Source organism: Varroa jacobsoni, unplaced genomic scaffold (assembly GCF_002532875.2).
Source record: "Varroa jacobsoni isolate VJ856 unplaced genomic scaffold, vjacob_1.0 scaffold_1282, whole genome shotgun sequence".
In the NCBI taxonomy this organism is placed as follows: Eukaryota; Metazoa; Arthropoda; class Arachnida; order Mesostigmata; family Varroidae; genus Varroa; species Varroa jacobsoni.
The window spans coordinates 26,561-51,119 of record NW_019214184.1 but is presented as its reverse complement, the minus strand read 5'-3'; the positions used below and the strand labels follow the sequence as shown (position 1 = coordinate 51,119).

The 24,559-nt window shown below is 39.3% G+C and overlaps 1 protein-coding gene across 7 annotated transcripts; it reads left to right on the top strand.

The window, feature by feature from the left end:
- Positions 1-1,250: 1,250 nt before the first annotated feature.
- On the top strand, positions 1,251-24,533 carry LOC111268419 (ornithine decarboxylase). 7 transcript variants are annotated; one of them, XM_086971691.1, is made up of 13 exons: positions 1,251-1,467; positions 2,811-2,902; positions 11,583-11,793; positions 13,368-13,614; positions 16,480-17,508; positions 19,696-19,820; positions 20,654-20,856; positions 21,148-21,371; positions 21,573-21,813; positions 21,928-22,145; positions 22,497-22,814; positions 23,432-23,494; positions 23,601-24,533. In XM_086971691.1, exons 7-13 carry the CDS (start codon positions 20,685-20,687, stop codon positions 23,733-23,735), a joined length of 1,371 nt encoding a protein of 456 aa, XP_086827817.1. In that variant the 5' UTR covers positions 1,251-1,467; positions 2,811-2,902; positions 11,583-11,793; positions 13,368-13,614; positions 16,480-17,508; positions 19,696-19,820; positions 20,654-20,684; the 3' UTR covers positions 23,736-24,533. The 7 variants fall into 7 exon arrangements, with proteins under 7 accessions (XP_086827817.1, XP_022703135.1, XP_022703136.1 ...); XM_022847400.2 differs by having other exon boundaries at positions 2,808-2,902; XM_022847401.2 differs by lacking the exon at positions 13,368-13,614 and having other exon boundaries at positions 2,808-2,902.
- Positions 24,534-24,559: the final 26 nt, after the last annotated feature.

Here is a 24,559-nt window from a genome sequence, read left to right as displayed (position 1 = left end):
TTTTTGCGGAACATCTAGATTGTAACAGCAATGTGACCAGTCAAGCTAACAATCACCCTCTCTTGTTTGAATCCACTGAGGAACGTGCAATCCAAATACATGAGTGCACTAGTAAAGTGTCATACTGTTCGACTTAATGAATAGGAAGCCTGTCGCGTTCGAACCTATAGGAGCCTACAGGAGAGCTGACACTTCAGCTGGATTTAAATTAGTTGCTGGGCTTAATTAGGACATAATTACAGATTATATAATTTCCATAGATGATAAAATTTCAATGGTTTTTTCATACTTATTTAGGAAGTATGAAAATTTACACTTGTCTATGGGCCCATATGTTGTTAAGCGTGGCAGAGTGTTTGGATCTGGGTTTAAATATAATATACGATCTTTTTAGAGAGATCTGCTCATCACTACCGAATGAGTCGCCCCAAGAAATTCAAGCAAAAGGATTCTACAACACCATGCCTCTTCTGACCATACAATCATAACATTGGTATCCGATTGTTGCTCTCACCTGCACAATATGACAACAACAAATCCTTACTGTTCAGGCTGGACTCCACACCGCTTACGCTACTGTTTCACTCTCTTAATCATTACATGTGCAATAGGCCTATTATGGTCGTTAGCCGGCTAACCAATGCCATATAAAATTATAGTTATCGTTGTTTCTTAGTGGATAGAACAATCGCAGTCTCTCATCCTCTGCTTAAAAGCAAAACAAAACTGTAGTTCCATCTCTCAAAATCCATACTGTAGATAACTAGTGGTATCTACCCATTCATTTGACCGGCGAAAACTTTTCTATTCGTTTGTGTCTTGAATTAACATTATAATGTTACTATGATAAATATTATTATTTTTATTATTATTGTCTATTATTTATCAAATAACTCTCGTTTGGATTTTTCTTAACGTTTTAGTAGACGACGGTTTCGTTCAAGTTCTCGTACGTCCTCCATTTGCGGAGATTTTTTCAATGTGGATTTGACTTACGAGAACCCCTATTTAAGGGAGCGCCTCAGTTTAACCAGCTTTATCTGATGTTATAGGAAAGTGCGGCGTTTTCTGAAATTAGCCTTGTTAATCGACAGTCGGCGGATCGACTTCAAAACTAAGGCATGAATATCTTTTGCTGACAGAAGTCATCAATGTACGTGAGAGAGTATTGGGAGAGTAGCTCAGAGCAACGAGAAATTCCGAGGTTTCTTTCTCTCCGAATGGACCAAAGCGATATTTGAACAGAATGCACAATCACATGAAGCCAGCTGATTCGACTTAGAATAGCTTGGCCAGAGTTAATTTACTTAATTAGCATCTAGTTTGTGAATCCATGAATATCAAAGTACCCTTCTGGTCTTTTGTAATGTCCATTTATTCCCGAATTATGTTGTGCGATCCGTCCCAGTGTTCACGTGCAGCGCGAAGATTTCGTATTAGCTATGTCAGAAAAGCCTTATATTGGAGGTGAGTGCACAAAAATTCATTATGTTTTTTGTGTAGTAGTTTTCAGCGGCGTCCATTTCATCATGATCTTACAATGCCGAATAAATTGCCGCTGTCAGTATTCGCTGATTCGGTAATGGTAAACGTAAATGGTAGAATCTGACCCTGAAACGCTAGCTAAAAGCTGATAAAGTTTGAGTAAGTTGTTAGTAAATAGGGAATTTTTTCTTATATAATAACATCATTATTTAATGAGTTTTCTTATTTGTGCTTATCAATAACTGTACAAGGGTATCTAGCAAATTTTCCTTAACGTAAATATATCGTTGAAATTATCACATTGAAATATCGGCAATGTTGTATTCATGGAGACATTTAACATGAGTTTTGTGATGTCTTAAAAACAATCACAAAATACTTGCACTTGTTGGCTTGGTCATTTTATAAGCACCATGTCACTGGCATCGAATTCATAGCTCACATGAAAGATCTGCTACATTTTCTTCCGAGAAATGTATTTTCCCAAAACTCAAGTTCGTCTATTCAAGCCTAAGTTGCGCTTTCTCTTATGCCATATACATTGGCAAATCATTCAGATTACGACTAGTTGTCATATCAGACAGAAGCGGCATTCTCCATTCGCAGTCGCTGGTAAGCCCTTGTCAATACAAGGCTTAATTGCAGACTCTGACATATGGCATGTTTGGCCCCTGCGCTCATTTGTCCCGTCAGTTTAGTACAAAGTAGATCTGTGTCACAAAAAGCATGTGCTAGCCATGCTGTTTTCCATTCATCTGGCCAACATCATTACATCGGTTGAATTTTTCTGTTCGTATATAGTATCAAATACATTGGGTGCATAGCTGTTGCTTTTACCTATTCGCAGACTAAGCACGAAAGTTAGAAGTTCTTGTGAAGTCTAAAAACGATGTTTCTAAGCTTCCTTTTAGTTAAAGTAACATCTTGATTGACAATGCTTTCCCTACGGAGCCATGCTACGCCTTTGTACCGCGGTTATCAGCACCTTCGATCGTTTTTTTTGCATTATGATTGAATCGCCCTGATATGACACGACAGGGCGGTGTGTATAAGTTATGGTCAAACTATCTCTAATACTATACAAGCCGTAATAAATTCGTCTGAACAGGGATCAGGGTAAGAAGGAGATCCGGAATAGCTATCATGATTCTCAAAAGAAAAAAGTCGATTCTGTAATCATTTTTGCAACAACCTAACTAATAGAAACACTCTATTAGCTCTATTAACAATCGATCAGCGAGTTTTTAGGATTCTAGAATTAATTAAACACATCCGGCTCTGAACAAAACATCAAAAAGTATTCCTTTTAAAATGCTTTGCAGAAGGCCTTGGAGGGCACGAAGGCGTAAACAAATTCTTGCTTCATTTATAGTGTGCGGAAATTATATTTGAATTACAGTACGCAAGCATATTTCCGGTAAGTACTTTTCTAACGCTAACTTTTTATAAACATATGGAAGGGAGAGGTTTTATCAAGGAAATTTTAACCTTGCAAAAGGGATAGTCTGTTTCACCTGAATAATTGTTTTCCTTTTCGAACGTTTCCTAGCGGGCTGTGTCAAATTTAAGACTTAAGGAAAGATATCAATAATTAATTCAGTGCTGCTTTGTCCAGTATAGCATATACATTTTTGGTTTAACGTTTATATTGACATAAACATACAACGAATGTCAAAAATCAATGAAACGCTATTTATAAATACTATACGGACAAAACCAGCTTATCTATGCTGTAAACACGCAAGTAGAACGACATCAGCGTACGATGGTTTCTGGTGAAGGAAAATGCTACGGATCGAAACGCTACGAAAAGATTCATCGCTTAGTTTTTCCACTCGTTCTTCATTAAGTCAGACGGTTCCTCGTTGACAAACAAACGACAAAATTACGTTGTGTTACCCGCCGGCATGATGCTGCAAAAATAATTAATGCGGGCGTATATACATATATGTATGTATATAGCAAGCCCCTACTTATTTCCTGTATAGTAGGGGTCATTGTCGATACAAGGCTTTTATCGGTCTGAAATAGCTACGATTTTGCTGGTAAATGTGGCTTGTTTTGTTGTTGTTGTTAATGGGATATCATTACAACTACGTAACATGATGTCATCGATCGTGATAAGAGCAGCACCTTGTGCGAAGCAGGTATCGTTCGCACTTGTTCAATCAATGATCATCGACTAGCGGACCTTACGTGGCCCACAACGGATCGGCAGATAGGGGTTGGTAGAGGAAACGCTTTTCACTACTACTAATCTGGTGATACAGATATGTATTTGTTAAATCCTTTTAGTTAGCGTTAGGCGTAGAACAAATTGAACAGAAACACAAATCCGTTTTTCAGAGCTTTGAAGTGGACAAAAATGGCGTGATGACGCTGAAAAACGTCAGCGGAAAATGGGCTATAATAATAAAATTGCCTGTAACTATTATTTTTTTATCTCATGTATTTCTTGAATGGTTGTTTTTGAATACAAAGACAGGTCACTTTGCGCTTATACACTTGGCTAGTAGCTTTGTTCTCAGTATTTCCGTGAGTCTTGAGGATCATCAGAGGCCTTCTTCCTAGGGAGGTATAGCGTCACAGTTACACAGTACATAACTATTATCTTCTTTATTTTCAAGTTCTTAAGCTTCAGATTTGTTGATGACAATTCTGAAGTGCTAGTTTACTTTTATGAAAATCGACTATCAAGATTTGCAGATCTTCATAGTCGACTTGAGCGCGTCCCGATATAATCTTACTTTTGACGTACGTTAGATTTTTTAGTGTTAACTAAATGGGTGCTCCTTTTTCTACAACGTGTTGGCCTCCTCCTAAGAGCCAACACCATGTAAACTAGTATACAAATTCTAATATGAATAGCTGGTAATATTAGAGTTCAGGTATCTTTATCTAAAATTAATTAGGGGATATCATAAGTTAAACGTAATTATTAGGTAATTAATCAAAGCATAGTGTGTGGAGTCAAAACTGTTTGCAGTGAAGTAATTTTTAAACTTATCCGACCGATACAATCGTTGGGCTTGTTTTGGGGTGCGTCATTGCCGTATTGCACGTCCACTTCTCTTAAAAGGACCAACTTAGGTAAAAATAGTGGCTTTTGGTGTGTTATAGCTTGCTTGGCGGTGAAATTATTACATGAACTGCCTGTCGCATCTCTTTTTTCTTCTAACGAAAGGCGGTGCTGTTGGCAATTGATTAATAATTTGATTCTCTATAAATTATTGAAGTGTTTTTGTATGCGTCTCATTTGTTACCTCTTAATTTGTAGTCAGATGCTGTTTAAGGGAAGCTTCAGCATACGATCTGTAGTTTAGGATAACTCGATTACAACATATTTGAGTAACTTTGCTTCATTGGTACTGCAACGTGTTTTTCTGTCATCGACACAGCACGTTTAACTTTGGACGTATTAAGGCCGAAGCTGTCGTGGGCCTTGGGAGGAAATCTGTGTGTCAAAATTCCATCGTCAGCACAATAAACGCTAATCGATCCCTGATTCTAGTTGTAAAACAAGCATTTATGAAGCAAATTTTCTGAAAAGCTTCCGTATATTATCGTACCGTGATCATATCGTTGATGCATCCAAAAAATCAATATTCAAATCTTTCTACTTAAAGATGAGAAGCAATATATTTTGTTACTTTGTTACGGTGCTTTTTACTTTTAAGCAGGTTGCATCCTACCAAATCTATGTTTTCAATTTTCTAGATTGAAACATCCGTATCCGTATAGAAAGGGGTACCGTATTTTACAACAAGTGTATTGTTATCGCCAGCAAACTTATTGAATAACCAAGTATCTGTCGAAATAGGCGCATTTCGGTTTCCGGATGCTGACTACGAGGCAACAACCTATGCCTTTACAAATTGTGGTCACCTTGCGCCTAGATGAACATACTTGCTCGATATTTGATCGGCACTTTTTTGTTTCAGCTGAATTTTGAGGTGCAAATTTTCTGACACTTTTGTTGTAATTGTTGAGGTTGGTGTGTGTTATGCTGATATTTCTATACTGTCATGGCCAAACGTTGGTCACGCAAGTGTACATTAGATGTTCTGTTTAGCCCTACCGACGTCCGCGAAGAGACCACGCTATAAAACAAGTTCCGACTAGAAAATTTCACAGGTAGTCTATCATCTGCTGCAGCCTGTAAACAAGAGAGAAGTAGCAAACATCGAGCCGACATACTTACAATGCATAGAAGCTACCGCCTATAATTATGTTATCTCAAAAGAAGGCTTCAACTTTTAGATGAAACAAGTGGTATTATAATATTGTATCTATGTGACAGAGATGTAAGTAGCACGATGAAAAATAAGAATACAGCTTACTAAATATTTAGAGGCTATAGAAAATGTTGAAAAGTTCTAGTCGTTGAACTTCATTTACCAAGAAAGATATTTCTGACCCCGATATGTCTACGATGCGGTCGTGCATATGCACATAGGATATTTAAATAATGATAGGTAAAAGGTAGATCCCTAGCACGTTCAAAAGGCAGCTTGAGTTTTGTAGAGTTTTTGTATTTATTTCTTGGAAACAGCTCAGAATCAGAAACTAGGGAACCAGCGGTACCTCTAAAGTCAATATACGATACCGTTTGTAAAAAGCTCGGTGAAAAGTAAGCATTTAAGTGCATTTTTTTAGTATATTGTGGTAGGCGTCTTTGATTAAGCATTTTATCGAATACAAGCATGCAATTCGACACGACAGGATATATTAAAATGTTGGAACAATTTGACTGTTCATGCTTGTTTATATATATATATATATATATATATATATTACGCCGATTCGATATAGTGTATTTAGTCAAACCATCGCTAAAACGATTTATTAACACTTTTATAATTTTAGCTACACTACATAAGACGTGAGTGAAACCATATTAATAATAACCGTTCAATTTATTTTCATAGGCATGAGTCAAAAACGCACATATAGTTAAAAACAGAATCTTCTGTTTTGTCGAAGTCATTAATCAGAAAAGTCTTTTTTAAGAATAAGCAGATGTAGGTGAGAATCTGCACTGACGAACATCATAAGCAAGAACTGGCAGAAATAGAGATTTTACAGTTCGCTTACAAATATTTATTCTAATGTTGAGTATGGGGTAGTCGAAAAGATTAACGGTTTACCTAGCTAGATGGAGATAGATCTCAAGTAAAGTGGGTCACGTTGGGTCAGCGTTGGCGTCGTTCAAAAGTTGAGATTTGACAATAGTAGATATGCTAACATTGTTGGAATGCCCTTGGAAAAATGAGTCAGATTTTTGCAAAAACTCGTTTTACTTTACAATTTTATTAGACCGCCCAATGAAATCCCGCAGGCTTGAAACTGACTAACCTTTAAACTACGCGCCGCTAGCAGACGAAATTTGACCGAAATTTGGCGTAATATGAATTATGCTTAGTAATTTGTGAGTGGATACCGACTGAGTTTTTTGCTTCTGAAGAAATAAGTTTAAACAGAAAAACACCTTTGGGCTCCACAAATCAACGTTCAGTGGTCATATTTCCATCTCTCGAACGCTACAGCGTTGCAGAAATTCATTACGAGTTGGTGATCGCATTAGGCAAGCGGGTTTTAAACGAAAATATACTACGCGAATAGCGCAAACGTTTCGAGAACGGAAATTGAAGCGTTGAAGAGCGCCGATAAGATGACCAGATGGTGGGACCCAAAAGACAAGAACGCACTGTCGGAATCAAAGAGGCTTTTCACGCAGCTTCGAGCATAAGTGCTGTATTGGCCAAAAATATAATTTTACATGTTATATGTTACAGAATTATCACCTAATTGTAAGGTACAAAAACCAAGTAAAAAATGGTTTCCCGTGAATGGGATGGCTTCGGATCAATTGAAAGTACGTAGGGCGTACACCGCGTGTAATTCGTGGAATTTGAATCAACACGAAGACCGCTTGCAGCACACGCTCACCATAGAAAAGGCATTGTTTTAATCTCTATCGCTAGTCGGAAAAGGACTTGGGCAGAGAATGGCGTCTCCCTAGAGAAAGATCAAGTTCTGCGGCACTGTCGGGTAGGATCGGGCATAAGCTGATGGTAGTACTTGCAATAGACATTAGAGGCATTAACTACTGTCAGATACTCGCCGAGAATAAAACACTACCTTAAGAGATTCATGGGCCGTTCGCGTGGCAATCGAAAGCACGCTGCCTGGTTACTTGAGGACAACGCCAGGCCTCATTGCCATGCCTTAATTGTGTTTTGTATTGAGCAGATGGAATATTTAATGTTGGCTTCAACCTGCTTATTTTTTTTTTATCTAAGGCCGTGTGATTACGGGGCTTTCCATGTCCTTAAAAGGACAACTTATAGGCAAGCATACACCACTATCAATTGATTTTGAAAAATCATAGATAGGGAAATTACATATTCGAACTCGAATAATAGATATATGGCCGCTCAAGAGCTGTCAGAGCTTTGGAATACATGTGTAAAAAATACAAGAAAATGCTTTTAAAACATCTTAAAAAGTTACCTTCGAGCCCAGAACGATAAAATCATAAATGCTACCCATAAAAAACCATAAAAATGTGTGCTATTTATAGTCAGGATATGTCATCAGAAAAAAAAACGGCCCAAAGATTGAAATGATTCGATGTGAAGGACAGTCATCGCGGTGGTCTACTAATTTGGAAAAAAGCGGATGAAATTATTTCGAAAAGCGAGAAAGACCGACGCGTGAGAAGCCATGACATCGCCATGGAACTAAATATCGTAACCAAACTGTTTCAAGCTATTTGAAGAGAGCTGGCTGCAAAAAAGAAGCTCGATGTTTGGGTATCACGCGAATGAACAAAGAAGAGTGTACTCTTTTGGGACATAACCCTATCTGCGAAACCCAACAAAAACCGAAAATGAAATTAAGTCATTTTCAAAGCTGCTAATTACGGATAATAACAGATAGATTATATATAACAATAAGGAGCAAATGGAAAGAAAACAAAAAAAAATCTATGGCAAAATCCAGACTGACGCCAAAAAACATGGTAGAAATGGAAAGGAATCGTGCATTATAAATCTGCCATATAGCTAAAGGATTGATCTGGTGTTAATAGCTAACAGGACTAGAGGAAGCAATGGAAAATCGACCCGAACTAGCGAACAGAAAGATTATCGTCTTATTATGAAAATGACAAACCACATATTTATTGAACTATCCGCCAAAAATTGAGAGACTCAGACATAAAATTTCGATGCATGTACTCGCGCCCTAGGCTACCATTTATGTCGATCAATGTCATCTATACCGTATTAATTTAGACTGAATGGAGGAATACAAAAATCATTGATTACAATTTTTCGCCCAGACAACACAGAAGTTCTGCAGTGATAAGGTGTACCCAGAAAAATGGCAGAAGGTTACCAATTAAAATGATAATATTATTTGAAAACGAATTGTCTTTAAAATTTTGGTTAAAAAACAGTTAGTAGTTTTGTGAAAACTCTGTCTTAAAGCATAGAGCCCGCTATTGCTAATACTTGAAACACCTGTTCAGTTTGCTCCTATTAGCTAGGGAGATAGTCAATATAGACACCAAGCTAGCTTTAGTTTTTCCGAAACAAACGACTAAGTGGGCATTTCTTCGTAGCAAGCATTTTAATGAGCCCATCGTCCACTTGAAGATAACGAGCCGTCAGCAAGTTGGTAACCTTTGCACAAGCCACCTGAGTTCGACGACATCTATCAGTGAATAACTTATATATTTGTATTGAAATTATGTTAAATTATATTATTCAATTAGACTGCAAAAGTAAACTAAAAACGAGATTCCAACAGCAGTACTCTTTCAAGTAATAAATGATTTTCGAGAAGAGCCTTTGGGTTACGTGAGGTCGGTTTGCCCAGAACGGCATTAGAGAACTGAAAAATGACCGTTCAAAAAATTCAACAGATTCAAATCAGATCTGAGGGAAGGCTAGAACTTTTAAAAGTCGAAAATCCGAAAATGTTCAAGATCTAAAAAGTTTCTAAGTTTAAGAGCAGATAAACTTTTACCTTTACTGAGCATCGTTAAAGGCAAATGGCTCCTAGCACTAAACAGGGTGTGTTTGCAACCGGTTTCAGGGTGTACTCATCCTTAAGCATGGTATGGAACTCTTCCCAGGTTTCCTAAAACTAATGTCGTAATGAACGATATCGTTCAACATCGACCAGGATTATTAGCGAAAGGACACCGTCTCTCTCTCTGTTATTTTGCTATTTGCTGTTTCACTTCATTTTTAGGTCAGATCAGGCGGTGATGTCTGCATGTATTCGATAGACCAGATTTATTATCGGTTGATTTAACGAAGATGAAGTGATCATTTTACTGTCTCCATACCAGCGCAGTTGTATACAATTCTACAGTACCCATGATCGTGTATATGCTATACGATTTGTTGAAAGCTATAGGACAGATGCAAGATCCATATGAAATACTACAACTGTCTAATAGTCTAATACGTGAAGAGTTAGCTTCGTATTGACCGTCAAGGTTCTGCACACGACCCAAAACGATCGCCGTCTGCCAGTGCTGCAAGTAGTTACTGGGTAAACGGCCCCTCTCGGAATATTATAGTCTGCGACACATCAATTTAACGTCACGAATCATTCGTTTAAAACATTTCTCGCTTGCAATATGCTTTTGTTTGCAGGAGAAACAAAACTGGCTTCTCTATGGGCTGCACGATTTCCAATTTGAGCCTTAACCCATGAACAATAATCATTTCCTTAATTCACATATATCAGGAACTATTGGAAATTACGCAATTAAGCAACAACATTTTTTATAATTTATTCTAACACCATTATCTGCATTATCCTACAGTCAATTAAATGACTGCCTTTTGCGTATCTTCGCCTACGCAGCCCTGTATCCCCAAGAGCAGCCCTGCCCTGTATATAGCAGTCTATGGACGACTACTTATCAGATCCGGATCAACAGGTAGATGAGCAAACAGACAATTAAGTAAATGAATACCATCAATAGTTAGATAAGCAAACGTTTTCCACTTACAAGTACTCGTAGTGAGAAGCTGACAACATCGGTACCGTGATTGCCCATCTGCATTGACAGCGACGTGTCTATTCGTGTAAATCTCAGTATAGCTTATACTTGCATGGTCACCTTGTTGCACGGATTTTTTGAAAAAGATCCTTTTGCTAAGTCTCGCTATGTCTCATATAGCTCTATACCTAACTATAGCCCATCAATATTTTATCAAGCATCAGCAATTTGTGTCCTACAAAATGTTCAAGCAAAGTTAAGACAGCAGCACGAAGCTCGTACGGATAAGAGGCCAATAGAAAAAAAATCAGCCACGTCGTCCTCTATATATTAAAGTCACTGGGCCTTTACATATTATACTCGACTTTTTCGACGAAAACCTGCAACGACCTGGACGGAGTTGAAAGAAGCCGTTGCCAAAGTTACCTGCAAACTCGGGACCTGTTCTCATGTAATGGCATGCAGTTGGATTTCCAGTCTTTTTGAACGCTTATTTATTTCCTCATTTACTTCAATGATCCGAACGATAATATGCGCTAACTTCAGATGGCGAAGCATGCAGAAGCAGTCGCTCTAAAATATAACTTCATAGAAGCTAAGCTATTTTTTTAATCTAAATTAGTATTATATAGTATATACTTGGAGACAGTTATCGCACGACCTATATAACTCCTCATAAAGGTGGAAACTTTTAATTTTGAAAGGTTGGCTACTGCGGAGTTCAGCTAAAGGTATTTATTTCTATTATCAGTAGTCTATGAAAAGCTAGACAATTGCTTTTTACCATTCTTGATCTGTTATGCAATACACAAAACGCATTGATTGAGCCATTCATGTAAAATATTTTAATAGTAGACTAAATAATCTTTACAAGATTTTGTTACCATAAAAAATCTACAAAATCAAAAAAACAACACGTTAATAAGTTTATATTCAAGTACAAGGCTATGTTTGTATATATGCGTCAAATGCAAACCACTAGTTACTATAGAGAAACGAAAACTCAAGAGTTAAGTCAGAGTCCGGATACTCATACTGCCATAAACTTGCTGTTTGTTCCCGTGGTTTTCAGGTAAAAACGAAAAAAGGGGGCGGATTTACGACAATGATAGCATCAACAAAATGCAACAATGCAATGCTAAACATAGCATTGTCTCTCATAGTAGCAAATAGTGGTCTCGTAGCTGTGATCCTTTATAACATGGCTGTTACTTCTCGCTGCCTTGCAGTCGCGGCTCAACCATCGTGAAATGAACATCTTCAGGAGAACTCATAAAAAGGAAGTGAGTGATATCATTATAATCACGCGTAGTCGGCAAGGAACGCCCTTAACCGGAGCGCTAAAATATATACCACCACTAGCTTATCTTCACAAGGCTCAACTGCATCATAATAATTTTATCGGCTTATATTAAACAAACATACACTAGGTCTAAGCTCGTCTTTTTAGTAGCGAAAAAAGAAAAGCTGTTGTTGTACTCTATGAGGGTGAGTCAGCTGAATTCTCTTATGTGACGTTTTGCAGAAGTAAACTTCTAGCAGCTCATAACCACTGTTGTTAGGTATGACTTGCGTTTGTTGTTTTCCGTTTTGAATCGGCAGTTTTAATCGTAGCTGCGCTTGAGAAAGTTATTCTCACTGATTCAGAGACATAGAACGCGATTCACATTAGCCAACTTACAAGTTACACGTTCTTGAGGCAATTGCAAGTTTCGCCGTCACCGTGCCACCGGAAGAAAAACAGCGTGACAATAAAATAGATAAACAAGTTCGCAGCTAATTATCCTATTATAATAGTAACACTTTTTTCACCCACTGCCGTCAATCGTCTAAACTAAATACAGTTGACAAAACGTTTGTCTATAACATCTTCCAATCGAGCCTGACAAGTAAAAGCGTCATCAGTAATTACCAGTACCCTTTACGGTGTGAAAAACTATAAGCTAACAGTAAGCCAAATACAGCAGGACGTAATTGCGGGCAGTGTATGAGCAATGGGGCAATCCCGTACGGTTTTGGCTGAAATCCAAACAAGAACACAAAATGGCCGCGGCTTCGTACCGCTCGTTCCGGGGAGTGAAAAATTCCGCTGTTTGCCACACGGTTGGTATCAAACGGTGCGTATTTGAACGGGCTTTGAATGACAGGCTCACAATTTGACGGTGGACATTTCTGCAATAGACATACGGCAAGCCCTGCTGGTGGGTCGGGTCCGTGCTCAGAACTGCTATTTAGCAGCAGGTGCGTCGTTATAGCAGCGGTATCATAGTGTTTCCCTACAACTATGAAAACTGCTGTTTCTCACTGTCGAATACTGATAATTGCGCTCATGTGACGACGTTGGCAACCAAGCTCTATTATAATAATATCGAACAATCACAGCCACGGGTAGCAAAATTTTAACCGCCCATAAACCAGTTATTCTGATATAAAGATAAAGTATAAAACAGATTTAGTGTACGAAAAAATAATGGTAAAAAATCGAAAATGATAATTGAAAACGTTTTTCGTTGACGCCGCGCGCAAAATTTGGAAGGATTAGCTGAAAGTGATATAGGGAAGTTCGTGAGTTTATCTGACTATGTACGGCGTAAATGCTTAAGTTGGTCCGGCATTATGTGATAGATCAGAAAGACAATAATATGAGGTAGCTATATCGTTGGAGATGTATTTATGCTATATAGTTACGTGAAGGTAAAGGCCTAACATCGTCCCTCATGTCATGCAATAAATGAAGAGGATGTCAAAGACTATTAAACTTGTCATAGAATAGTGCAACAAAAATCAAGTCTTTGTCTGCATGATGTGGCCCGGCACAGACAGCAAATCCGTATTCACGTTTCTTAATGCGTTGCAGATACATGCACAGTCGTTCAATAGAAATCTTCAATATCTGCATCATCATCAACAACAGCACACATAAGAGTAATGATGGTAAATTCATAATAAGAGACTAACTGTATGCTGCATCTCGGAGCATCCTTATAATACACACGCGCACAGAGCAATCGTACGACTTCGATCCGACATAGGAAAAGCTGATCAGTCGCTACCGAAGCTAACGGCTGATGACCCAGCTACAATCGTCGATGTCCGACATAAAGGTAACGGAGAGTAAAATTAAGCAGCGTTCTCGCAGGAGTTAATCTTGAAACAACTTGTCGCTCATACTTAGACCAATGCAGGCACACGTATATATATATATGTGTATGTATGTATATGAGAAATGCGTGTTTACGTATGGGGACGTGCCCATGTATCTACGCCAATTAGTGGCGCCTAACGAGTATAGCGGTACGGACACGGCGGTATGTAACCTGGTGGCGACGAAAATATGAAATCAATTTTATGATTGTGTTCGATCTACATCCATGATCGGAAACGTATGACGTATTCGGCCGTATACGTTATAACGAACATTGATAGCGTCGCAACGCTTGTTCAGTCTCTCAACGAATCGACTAAATACATTTGATTAAACACTCGTCACGCCACCAAAATGTAGACGTATCTAACAGTTGCCTGTTTCGTTCTCACACAGGACCTTTTCTTTCTAAGTCAATCAGTAGTCTCCTCCAAAGGCTATAGACAGTGCCAGTTCCCTAATTACTGTTGTTCAGGCGATCAATTGGTTGCAAACTGCACGCCTTTCGATGATATAACGCTCCGTGGTACTTGATAAACCGTAGCATCCAAGGCTGAACCGATTTCTTAGACGCTTGTCAATCATCGAGTGTGCGGCACATCTTAAGTATGACAGGGATAAGTCTCTGTGCCCGTGACAACTGAATGGATAACGTATTTCGTCTGCAGGGCCTGATTCGAACTCTGGCATAGACACACTTGGTTTCGTGCTGGGAGTCAGCCACCTCGTGAGATGCCGTGTGACGGCAATACCGGACGTAATATTCGAAACATAGAGGAACAAGTCCGTGCTGTATAATTAGACTGACTGATTCGAAGCAGACATCAGCTTGATTAGTCCTGGGTCCTTCTCGCCAAATTGCTCGACTCGAGTCCAGCGAGTATTCTAAACGAAGGCTCCCTGTCAGCACTGTGAGCTACCGTATTCAAGCTACAATTCTCAAGGCGGATGCATTTGTGCAGAGTTAATGAAGTCATCTTGATAGCCCTGTAAACTCGATCGGTTTTTATTTAACAGGAAGGATAATTTCAAACTCGTACAATGTAAACGTTCAAAATCGATTCATTAAAGTTGATCTGCCGGACTAAAAAGCGTAAAAGATTTTCTGATTAATTTAAGTTTTAATGACCGGGCAGTTGGCTTGAGTGACTATTTTTCTCGGCATAGATGAACAAGTACCGAATCAGGACATATTACAGTCAATCTTCGCCGCTATTTCACTAGTTTTTGATCCAACTTGAAAAGTGTGAATTTATAGATGCATCCACCGTCCAGGCAGTAGAACGTCCTGACGTTGGAAAGCTATAACCGACATCGCCAGGTCACAAATACTGGGTTACTGAATATCGTTGTGATACTGATATCTGTAGAAGTAGCGGACTTCAAGCAAATAAATTATGTAAACTAGATTATTGTTCAGCATATGAACGAAAGGGTCACTTGCTTGATATTTCATACAAACTTATGTTGAAAAATCTCTAACTTCCTATCCTGATAATATCAAACAGCAGTACAGTAAGCCTAAATAAAACATAACAACTTCCGGCCGTGTTTTAGGCACCAGAACAAAATGTTGACAGCTTTACTTACACTGCTAATATTATCGGTGCAGGTTTAATTGGAAGGTGGCGATGAACGATAATCGTTTGTAGACATTAAAAAAACATCGAAAATAACCAAAGTAGTCTCATTCAGTTCAAAGGAAGACCAGTATCGTTCGTGATAAAACGCTTTCATCACACTTCTAAGGACCAACTAGCGTTTTTAGGAGCGCCTATATTATTTACTTATTATTAGTACTATTACTTATTTATATATATAGAATTGCCAATGCAGGTACTCGAGTATTTAGATAAATTTTGTATGCCGATTGTGTTGTTATATTCCGCCACATTTTAGGACCTAATATATATATAATGGTTGTGAAATGACTCTGAATGAATTATACGATCGATTAAAATAACGCGAGGTACAGATGGTCCAGGTTTGCAACAAAGGAGGTTGAAGATATACGCAAACAGAAGTAATATATGACTTTAGTATATGCGGTGACATATCTACGTGAGTGGACGTGCAAATAAATAACTTGGATATCCACTCTTCTAGCTATATAAAAAAGAGGACCGTCAATTTTAATTAAACAAACGTAAGATAAATTTATGCATGTAACCATTAGGAAACACTTAAGATTGCTTGAATGACTGTTGTGCTATTTACAGCCTACACTCGGGACAAAGCACTAACAAAAAAAAACTCCTTATTTCCCGACACTAGCTAATAAGAACTGGCTAAGAAGTTTTCATCATGATGTGTTCCGAAGTTCTCCAGGGCCTTAAATATATACTCCACTAGAGTTCGTTCAATTTTACTGTGATATTAGTCATTGGGCAAATGGAAAACCATCGGGTACAGTTACGTATCACAAATAGACTTCGTTTACTGTTGAGTGGTGTTATGGAAGATTGCTTGTGTCTAGACTCACGTTAGTCCCTAAGGCGTAGATGAGAATAATTTTTTGAGCTCGTGGCGTCATACGATTTCTTGAAAGTGCCATATCCGATTCAAGGTCATCAAGTGCCAGAGGATCTAACAATGAAGAACAGCGGTCAATACGGCAGGTTACGGTTGAGCCCGAAATCTTGCATAATATATGTATATGAGAGTCGAATGTTGCAGTCGCCAGCTGTTTACACGAATGTCACCGTAAGACGTAAATAATAGTACAACCGGACTAATTCGGAGCGACTGTTAGTAATTCTTCCAGATATCTTTAACTCGATTCCTTTTCTATCTGAAATAATTTGTTGTATTTCTTTGTTTTAAGGCACCGAGACATGAAGTTTTTTTCAGAGCTCGACGCTACGAACAGTCGTAAGTTAAGGAGAGATGGGGATAGGCAACTAATTATTGCGTTTGACAATCGCTACGGCATGAAGGTGAGCCAAATATTGGTTCGCTGCTGCTGATAATGATGACGTCGGTCTTGATGATACGTTGACTGGTCGCCTTGCCTATCTGGTGTGTTTCTTAGTCTTGCGGCGAGGGTAAGTGGGTCTTGGAAGGCTTCTTTTTTGGTCTTGGAATTTCCTCCGCGGGTTGCGCTGCCGTTGCAATCGCTTAGCGGCGGGCGGCAGCAACGTTCGATAGAGAGGCAAAGAGATGCCGTGGCTATCCGACTTCTTTGCGTGTGATTGCCAGTGTTGCCGTCGAAGGGCTGAATGCCCAATCGGCAGCAGCGGCGGCATTGGCGGCAGTTGCCGCAGCAGCGGTAGCAGGTTGGTCTTGTCTTCTTGTCTTGCTGAAGACAACAGCTGGATGGATCTATTATCCGTCGTCGATGATCGCTACAACGATACCGTAGCACCGCAGACCAACGTTAATATCACATTTGTTGTCGTTGTTATCCCATTCATCGTCTTCGTATTCGTCTTCGTTTGCTGCCTGTTCCTGTGTGGCAGCCAATTACGTACGGCGGTCGGTCGGTCCGTCCATGTTTGTGTGAGCATCTAGCTGGTCTTGCTGATCCGGCTGATGTGCCTCTTCGGTCTTGGTTGACGCCGCCGGTGCGGTCTTGGTTGCGCGCGACGCTGCGAAGGAAAGAGCGCATCGATTCCCCTCGCGTTGAGCTAATTCAGGTGACGCGCAACGCCGACGCTACAAGGACTCCGATCTCCAGGCAAGACGCAGAGTGCGCCATAAGGAACGAATCGGAGACTGAATGCATGTTCCGATCGTCTCAGACTAGTCGAGATACCCGACAGAAGGAGCGCCCGGCTCCGCATTTCGAGACTTCACGCAGGGATACGTATTAGCTTAGCCACACCGGTCGGCTGCTTATCCTAGCCGAAGTAAGGTAAGTTGATTTTTAGAACAATGAAAAATTACGTTGGACCATGCATTGCTAAAACGTCCCAAATTTGCCACTCATAAAAGGTGACGTGTGGTTTTCATTGATGACGTCATGTCACGTTGGCTTCATGCACCAACAGAGTCATACAAATTTCGTTTTCTTGTTCTGTCCCGTCAGCTATCGGATAGCTGCCCTAATCTAGTGGGTCGGTATCACGTTTTTGCGGATGCCACTATTGTGGATTTGGTAAACAAGCGTTGATTATTTGAGGCGTGTTTCTGCTGTATCGCAGTCTAAATGGTTAGTTGTAAAAAAGCTAACTCAAGTATCTAATCTTTACCCACTGGGCAGATTCAACAATCGAAAACCTTTGTCCATGTTAAAAAGTTTTGTATATGAATAAAGTTATAACTCCAAATTGTTTAAGCCAAACTCAATTATGAAGTCAAAGGACCTTGTCCGCTATTTAAGGGCGCGCAATGCTGCCTATCAATGTATTTCATTGAACGCAAATAGTATTTCATCACTTAGTAACTCGGATAGCTTTAGGTAAGTCACTCTAACGATTGCGATTTAGTCGAACTGTACAAGCTTAAAGCCGAGACCAGGTTATTTCTCTACAATGATTTAAGTTGTTATACGAAAATATAGTAACCGTTGCCCCTGGTGCTCCAATCAGGCGAAATAGTGCTTATTTTTCATTGACTTCACGAAAAGACGAGCACACGCTGATCATTTTGGGTAGATAGCATGCTGATGGAGTGCTAGGTATTATAGATTAATTCACAGAACACAATTACAGACAAGTACGCGGACGAAGATTTTATAAAAATCTTCGTTTAAATAGCGATAATTAGCTTGATCCGACGCTATATATGTCCAACCCATGACTCATACGCAATCTGCTCTCGATTACTGAATTATAGCTCGGTTTTGCGTGCGCTTGTCATCAACTAGATCGTTACCTGCCGATTCATCATCAGATGGCGAAATTCGTCACTGTCTCTGTTTATATCTCCCAAAAAAATGTCTTCAATGAAGTCTGTTTACCTTTTCCTACTACTACTACTACTACTACTACTACTACTACTACTACTACTACTACTACTACTACTACTACTACTACTACTACTACTGTCACATACAAGATACGATAATCGTATGAAAATATACACAGATATCATTATCTCTGCTTTTGCCTCCCTAAGAAAAAAGTGTCATCAATGATGTTTATTTGTCGTTTCATACTATATAAGATACTTTAAAAATACGATCTATTTATGAGTGAATGATCTCAGATCTTCCGATATCCGAGTGCAAAGCAAATCTGAGTTCGGCGAATCAGATCTGTAGACCCGATGTTCGGAGCATAGGGACGATCGGTAATCTTGGAAAAGGATATGTAACTCGAATAGAATTTAGAAATCATCTTGTTGCTGGGAATGATGCGGGCATCCCCTCAGAATGCTTGCTTCTGCATGCATACGTAACGTAATTAGCATTGGGAATATAGGTAGGGGGGTGAATCGGAACCGAGTGTTCGTAGACGTATCGTATAGTTTGTAGCAGTTAGACAGTAATGAATTAGTCGCCAGTTAAAGCTAGCTATTGTGTCACGCCAAATAGGCTGTACTACCAGAAAAGCTTGCGGTTAGCTGATGTCTTTAGCTAACGCTCCCAGTTTATGAACGGTAATTTTCAGTACTTAGTTGTTTGTCCTTGGTGGGATACGTCGACGTAACTGCTCGCTAGGACCTCTCCAAATTGGTTATTGGATTTGTTTTCTCTGGTGGCGTTTGTGTGTAGAGGTGGTCAATAATATGTGGAAGGCTTGAAGATATTTTTTACTATTTAAATTAGCTTTGTCTTTTTAAGACCAACTAGTATACTGTGCCATTTAGAATTTATCGGGGCGGCAATAAAATGTATCCATAAATTGGTCTGGTTAATTTCAGTTATATAATGGAAATATTAGAAGCAGTGAGTGGTACGCAGAAGATACTTTAGAAAAGGTATCTTAAATGCATAAGTAAACGCTGACGAATACACTTCTAGCTGTTATTTACACAACTATACGGTCGACATTCGACGGCTAAGAGTAATAAAAGTTCCGAATAAGGACCATTATATAGTATAAAATATGACAAGTCTGTGATTGCTCCAGGTCTTACCAAAACTTTTTTCTATAAGTCTATAAGGGACGGAAGTGGCCAGAAAATAGGATCCAATCACTGATGCCGTTTACTCGATGTAAGATCCATTTAAAGGGGAAGACCATCGAGAAGAACTAAGGGAAGCCTAAGCAGTTCATGCACGTAAGTTGTGATCTCAATACAAGTTGGGGTTTCTTGTTGTACGTGTTGCTTTCATAATTAAATCACGCATTTTCGCCGCCTCAACGACTTTTCCTTCACCTTTGCTACCTGCTTTACACGTTTTTGGTTGTAAGCCAAATATCTGCGAAACGCATTTTTCTAAACACCAACGACAAGAATCACCCAAGTGTTACATGTGGTAAGAAGTTTGGTACTTGTTTACTAACGTCCACAGTCAACTTTGATAGCGACTCGTTAGACGGCCCTTTTCTCAGAACGCACAGGCGTTAAGCACAGCTTATCTTTCCGCACACGTAGAGATCTGTCTATTGGGTCTTAAGCATCAAATAGCAAGATATAGTGGAGATGGGACCGTGGCATCGGTATCGTGTTAACCATCGTCTATTGTACCTTATCATATTGTACCCTGTTTACATTGAGTCTCCACAACATATCTTTCCGTATCTACTAATAATACATTAGAATTAATAGTGTAACAGTGCTGGTGAAATGGGTCCGTAGTTAGCTTAGTTATTTTGTTTGCCAAACGGAAAGAGTTTGTAGTCTGTTAATTAGATCTACTATAGAGATTACCCTGGATCGATTTGTATTGAACCATCTTTTTCCCGATATAGATTGTGACGCATCTAGCTTTTCAACTCGTATAAACGGGTAAGAGAGAATCTAGGGCCAAACTCGAACCGAAGAGAGTACCTTTTTAGCCAGCCAAGTTTTTACATATGTGGAAGTATTAGCACCTTGAAGTTGTTAGTAGAAATCGAAATGTACGGCGGCCAAATTCGATCTCGTTCGACTGATGAATTTTTCTACAGGACGACATACCGAACAACGAAAATTAGCGAGATGACGTTCGAGAGTATTTCGTGTACGTCAGACGTCGGTGACTACGCGCGTGAGATCGTGCGATCTAAATCTCCCCTGGATTCCCGGGGATTCTATATCGTCAATCTCAAAGACGTTTTATATAAGATTCGTCTCTGGAAAGAGTCCTGCCCTCGCATTCAGCCATTTTACGGTTCGTTGTTAACGTATCAACTAATGATGTACTAACTAAAATGGCGTTCGTTGTTTGTTCTTTTTTTCTTAGCTAGCTTTCAGTTTTTCCTCAGAGCTGCCGTACGGCTCCCAGCTTTAGTCATAGATTAGATCTAGACCTTTCAGAATGTATTTCGGCTTAGTTCGGCACTCTTGGCCAGCTGTCCTACGGCAATAAAACGTATTGTCTTATTATAGAATAGTTTAAACAATTTCCGCTACCGTCCGCTACATTTACATGCTCATGCGTATGCGTTCATATTGATTATAGCCGTAAAATGCAACGATGATCCACTCGTGTTGACGCTGCTGGCCAGTTCGCGTGTGAACTTCGATTGTGCTTCAATGCAGGAAATGACTAAGGTTTTATCACTTGACATTGATCCGTCCCGAATCGTCTATGCACATCCCGTCAAAACCGTTCAGTATTTACAATTTGCTCGTCAGAATAGAGTGACGCAAATGACATTCGACTCATTTGACGAACTCCAGAAGGTAGGTCGTGGTGTTTTTCCGGTTCAGAATGGACAGCTCATTAGAAGCAGTCTGTTTAGTAAAGGCACACTTTGGATTTGATCATTCGTACGAAGCGTATAGCAGGCACGTGCAGTATTGCTCTTATCATGCGATTGCCTCTTATAAGGTCATTTATATCTAGAAATGATATAGTTTTACTAAATTTATCTAAATTGATAGATTCGTGAATTCTACCCCGAAGCGGCTCTAATCATAAGACTAAAGGTTGATGATGGTGGATGTGTCTTCAAATTGTCTAAGAAATTCGGTTCTACGGAAAAGACGTCGGAGTATTTAATGGAGGAAGCTCACAAGATGGGACTAAACGTCATCGGAGTGTCCTTCCATGTCGGGTGCTCTAAGAAATCCTGTGCTATCTTCACCAACGCCATCGAATCTGCACGAAGACTCTTTGATTATGGTGAGTTATTTGCTTGATTCATTCAGAGAGCGTTTCACTGTCGTACGTTACAGCTAAGCTACTACTCATATCCACGACGAGCAAGCACAACAACGTAAAGTACTTTACTTTTAGGTGAACGACTAGGCTTCAACATGAAGCTACTTGATATCGGCGGCGGATTTCCTGGATATCGAGGATGCGAAAACGAATTTTGCGAACTCGCCAAAGCTATTAATATGGCTGTGGATAAGCTCTTCCCGAAAGGTCGAAACTATGAAATTATTTCCGAACCTGGAACATTCTTCGTCGCTTCGGCGTTTACTCTATTTTCCCGCATTATTGGCAAAAAGGTAAGTTAATAGTGACTTTGGTTTGCCTAAATATTTAATAGCGTTCTCGAATGGAAACACGTTTTAATGGCAACTGAATAAAACACACTTGAAGTAAATAGAAAATGCATCAAGGACGTGTTTTTTTACATGGTCTTGGTCGAAATAAACCAAATCCTTCAAAAGCCAGACACAATACCCAAAGTAGTGGTGGTTATAACTTGAAGCGTTATTTACGTACGTATACAGATAGCTATTTTCCTTTAATGTTCAATTGATTTGATTAGTTGAGTAAAAATTATTGTCAATATGATGTCCTTGTTATAAATTAACTTGGGTAGAAGCCCTAATGGTTTGATGGTTCTCTCTCAGGTATTTAATGAGAGGTGCGCCGGCATCTTTAAGCGCAATTATACACTACATCAGAACAGCAATGGACATCGGACAACGAATGAATCGGGAAGTAACGTCGAAGCTCGAGCGGAGGACTCGTGTTCATCGGATAACGACTCAGACGCACCACCTGCGAAAAATAAGTGCAATCTTCAATGTGCCGAAAACCACGATGCGACGGAGGTGATAGCCTGCAAACGTTGCGAATACTATATCAATGATTCAGTATATATGAGCTTCAATATGTGCTTCTTCAATGAAGACCTTATCCGTCCAGAACCCCTTCATCTTAAGGAGGTAGGCAAGTTTCTCAAGTTACTTAGGCTTTGGCTTAACTTACCCATTGAACGAAAATGCATAAAGGAAAAGAAAACATTGATGGGAGCGAATTTGTGGAGGTGGGGAGCAACTAAAGCTATAGTCTTACTTCTTAGAGATTGAAATCTGCGATACTATACAGTTTTTTTTTTTTCCATTATAACCACAATGGGCATAATTTGTATTTCTCCGTCAGTGCTTGTATATAGAACGAAAATCTAAGATCATCCACAAATTGGCAACTACCTGCACCAGTTTCATGAAAATATTATTTTGTCTTAATTTCGGCGAAAGAAATATGCTCAATTACTCAAAAGTGTTTATAGAACGAAAAATCACTAATATTCGAGCAAACCATGATCATTATCACGAACTATGCACATGTACACAATTCCAGAGAAAGTGTTATGCAGGAACATTTGGTTCGGCGTTAGCATTAGCGATATAGAAAAATATACAGATAGCTTCATAAAATGGGTGTGCATCTAATTGCTAGTCTCGGGTTAAATAATTACGACAGGCTGACGTGGGCTTTACATCGGCTACTAACCGTTTGTGTATTGTAATAACAATCACCGTATACTTGTTTCTTTCAGCGTTTGGATTGTCCTCGAGTAAAAACCGTTCTATGGGGAAACACCTGCGACGGAGTCGACAAGGTACACAGATTAACGGGGACTGAAACATAAGTAATATGTGCATTTGGTTGACTGGTAAAGCCGCCATATCTGAGTAGAGAAATATGCTATTCTCTCACAATTGCAGGTAAAAACGCAGTGTTTACTCCCAGAAATGAACACTGGCGATTGGCTGCGTTTTGATTCGCTTGGCGCCTACTCTGTTGTCCTTGAGACAGCCTTCAACGGAATGGACGTACCCGAACGTTTCTACATCAAATAAGTCGGAGTTCTACCTCGAAATACGCTCTTCGTTAAGTATAGGAGGCGTAAGATGTTCAGTTCCTTTGTGCATCAAAAGAAAAAGCTGATAATATACAATTGTGATTGCTCATGTTTTTTGTTCCTACTTAGTGGAGTAAATAGAATTTAGTCGGCACCAAGAATTAGGACACAAGTATTTAATAAACCGATCTATATGGCGTAATCCTTGCAAATGCAGGAGAGGACGAAATACCGTGGTAGTAGCGGTTGTGTGATGTGAAGGTATATAGCCCCGGAGCTGATTTGGTTGTGAAGTAACCTTTGATTCTGAAAACGGATAATTTAATAGGAAGCCGACAAAGTCCACATGATTGATAATACTCGTAAAAAAATAAAACTTGTGATGTGGCAGAACCTCAAGATGGCGTCGATTAGACCTGCCAAACAGACTTTATATGGAATAAGCACATTTCAGATGACGTAGAAAGAAGCAAATACACAGATATCGTTGCTCGATAATCCGTATGGGTATTTGAGTATCATCCGATAATACAATAGCTAAACAATTCATTTCTTGTACTTCGCGAAGAGAAGCTCTATCTATGACCATTTCTGAATTGTACTTATTTTTCAGTTAAGTTGACAATTAAGTGCGACGCTGCATATATTCGAGACTGTATACCCTCTGTTATTAATTGTTGTTATTATTACTCTAATTACATGCCATTAGCGCGTAGTTATGATTTATACGAGTCGTTACCGGTTGCGCAATGTAATATCAATTTCGAAAAGTGAATAAATACATATTTATAACTTATATATATGAACTGCTTCCTTCTAGTC

Bases quoted from the DNA above. Each gene is read 5' to 3' on its own strand.
- LOC111268419 (XM_086971690.1), top strand. From the start codon at position 20,604: ATGTACGGCGGCCAAATTCGATCTCGTTCGACTGATGAATTTTTCTAC. The intron at 21,372-21,572 runs GTAGGTCGTGGT...CTAAATTGATAG, and splicing joins CATTTGACGAACTCCAGAAG to ATTCGTGAATTCTACCCCGA. The intron at 23,495-23,600 runs GTACACAGATTA...TCACAATTGCAG, and splicing joins CCTGCGACGGAGTCGACAAG to GTAAAAACGCAGTGTTTACT.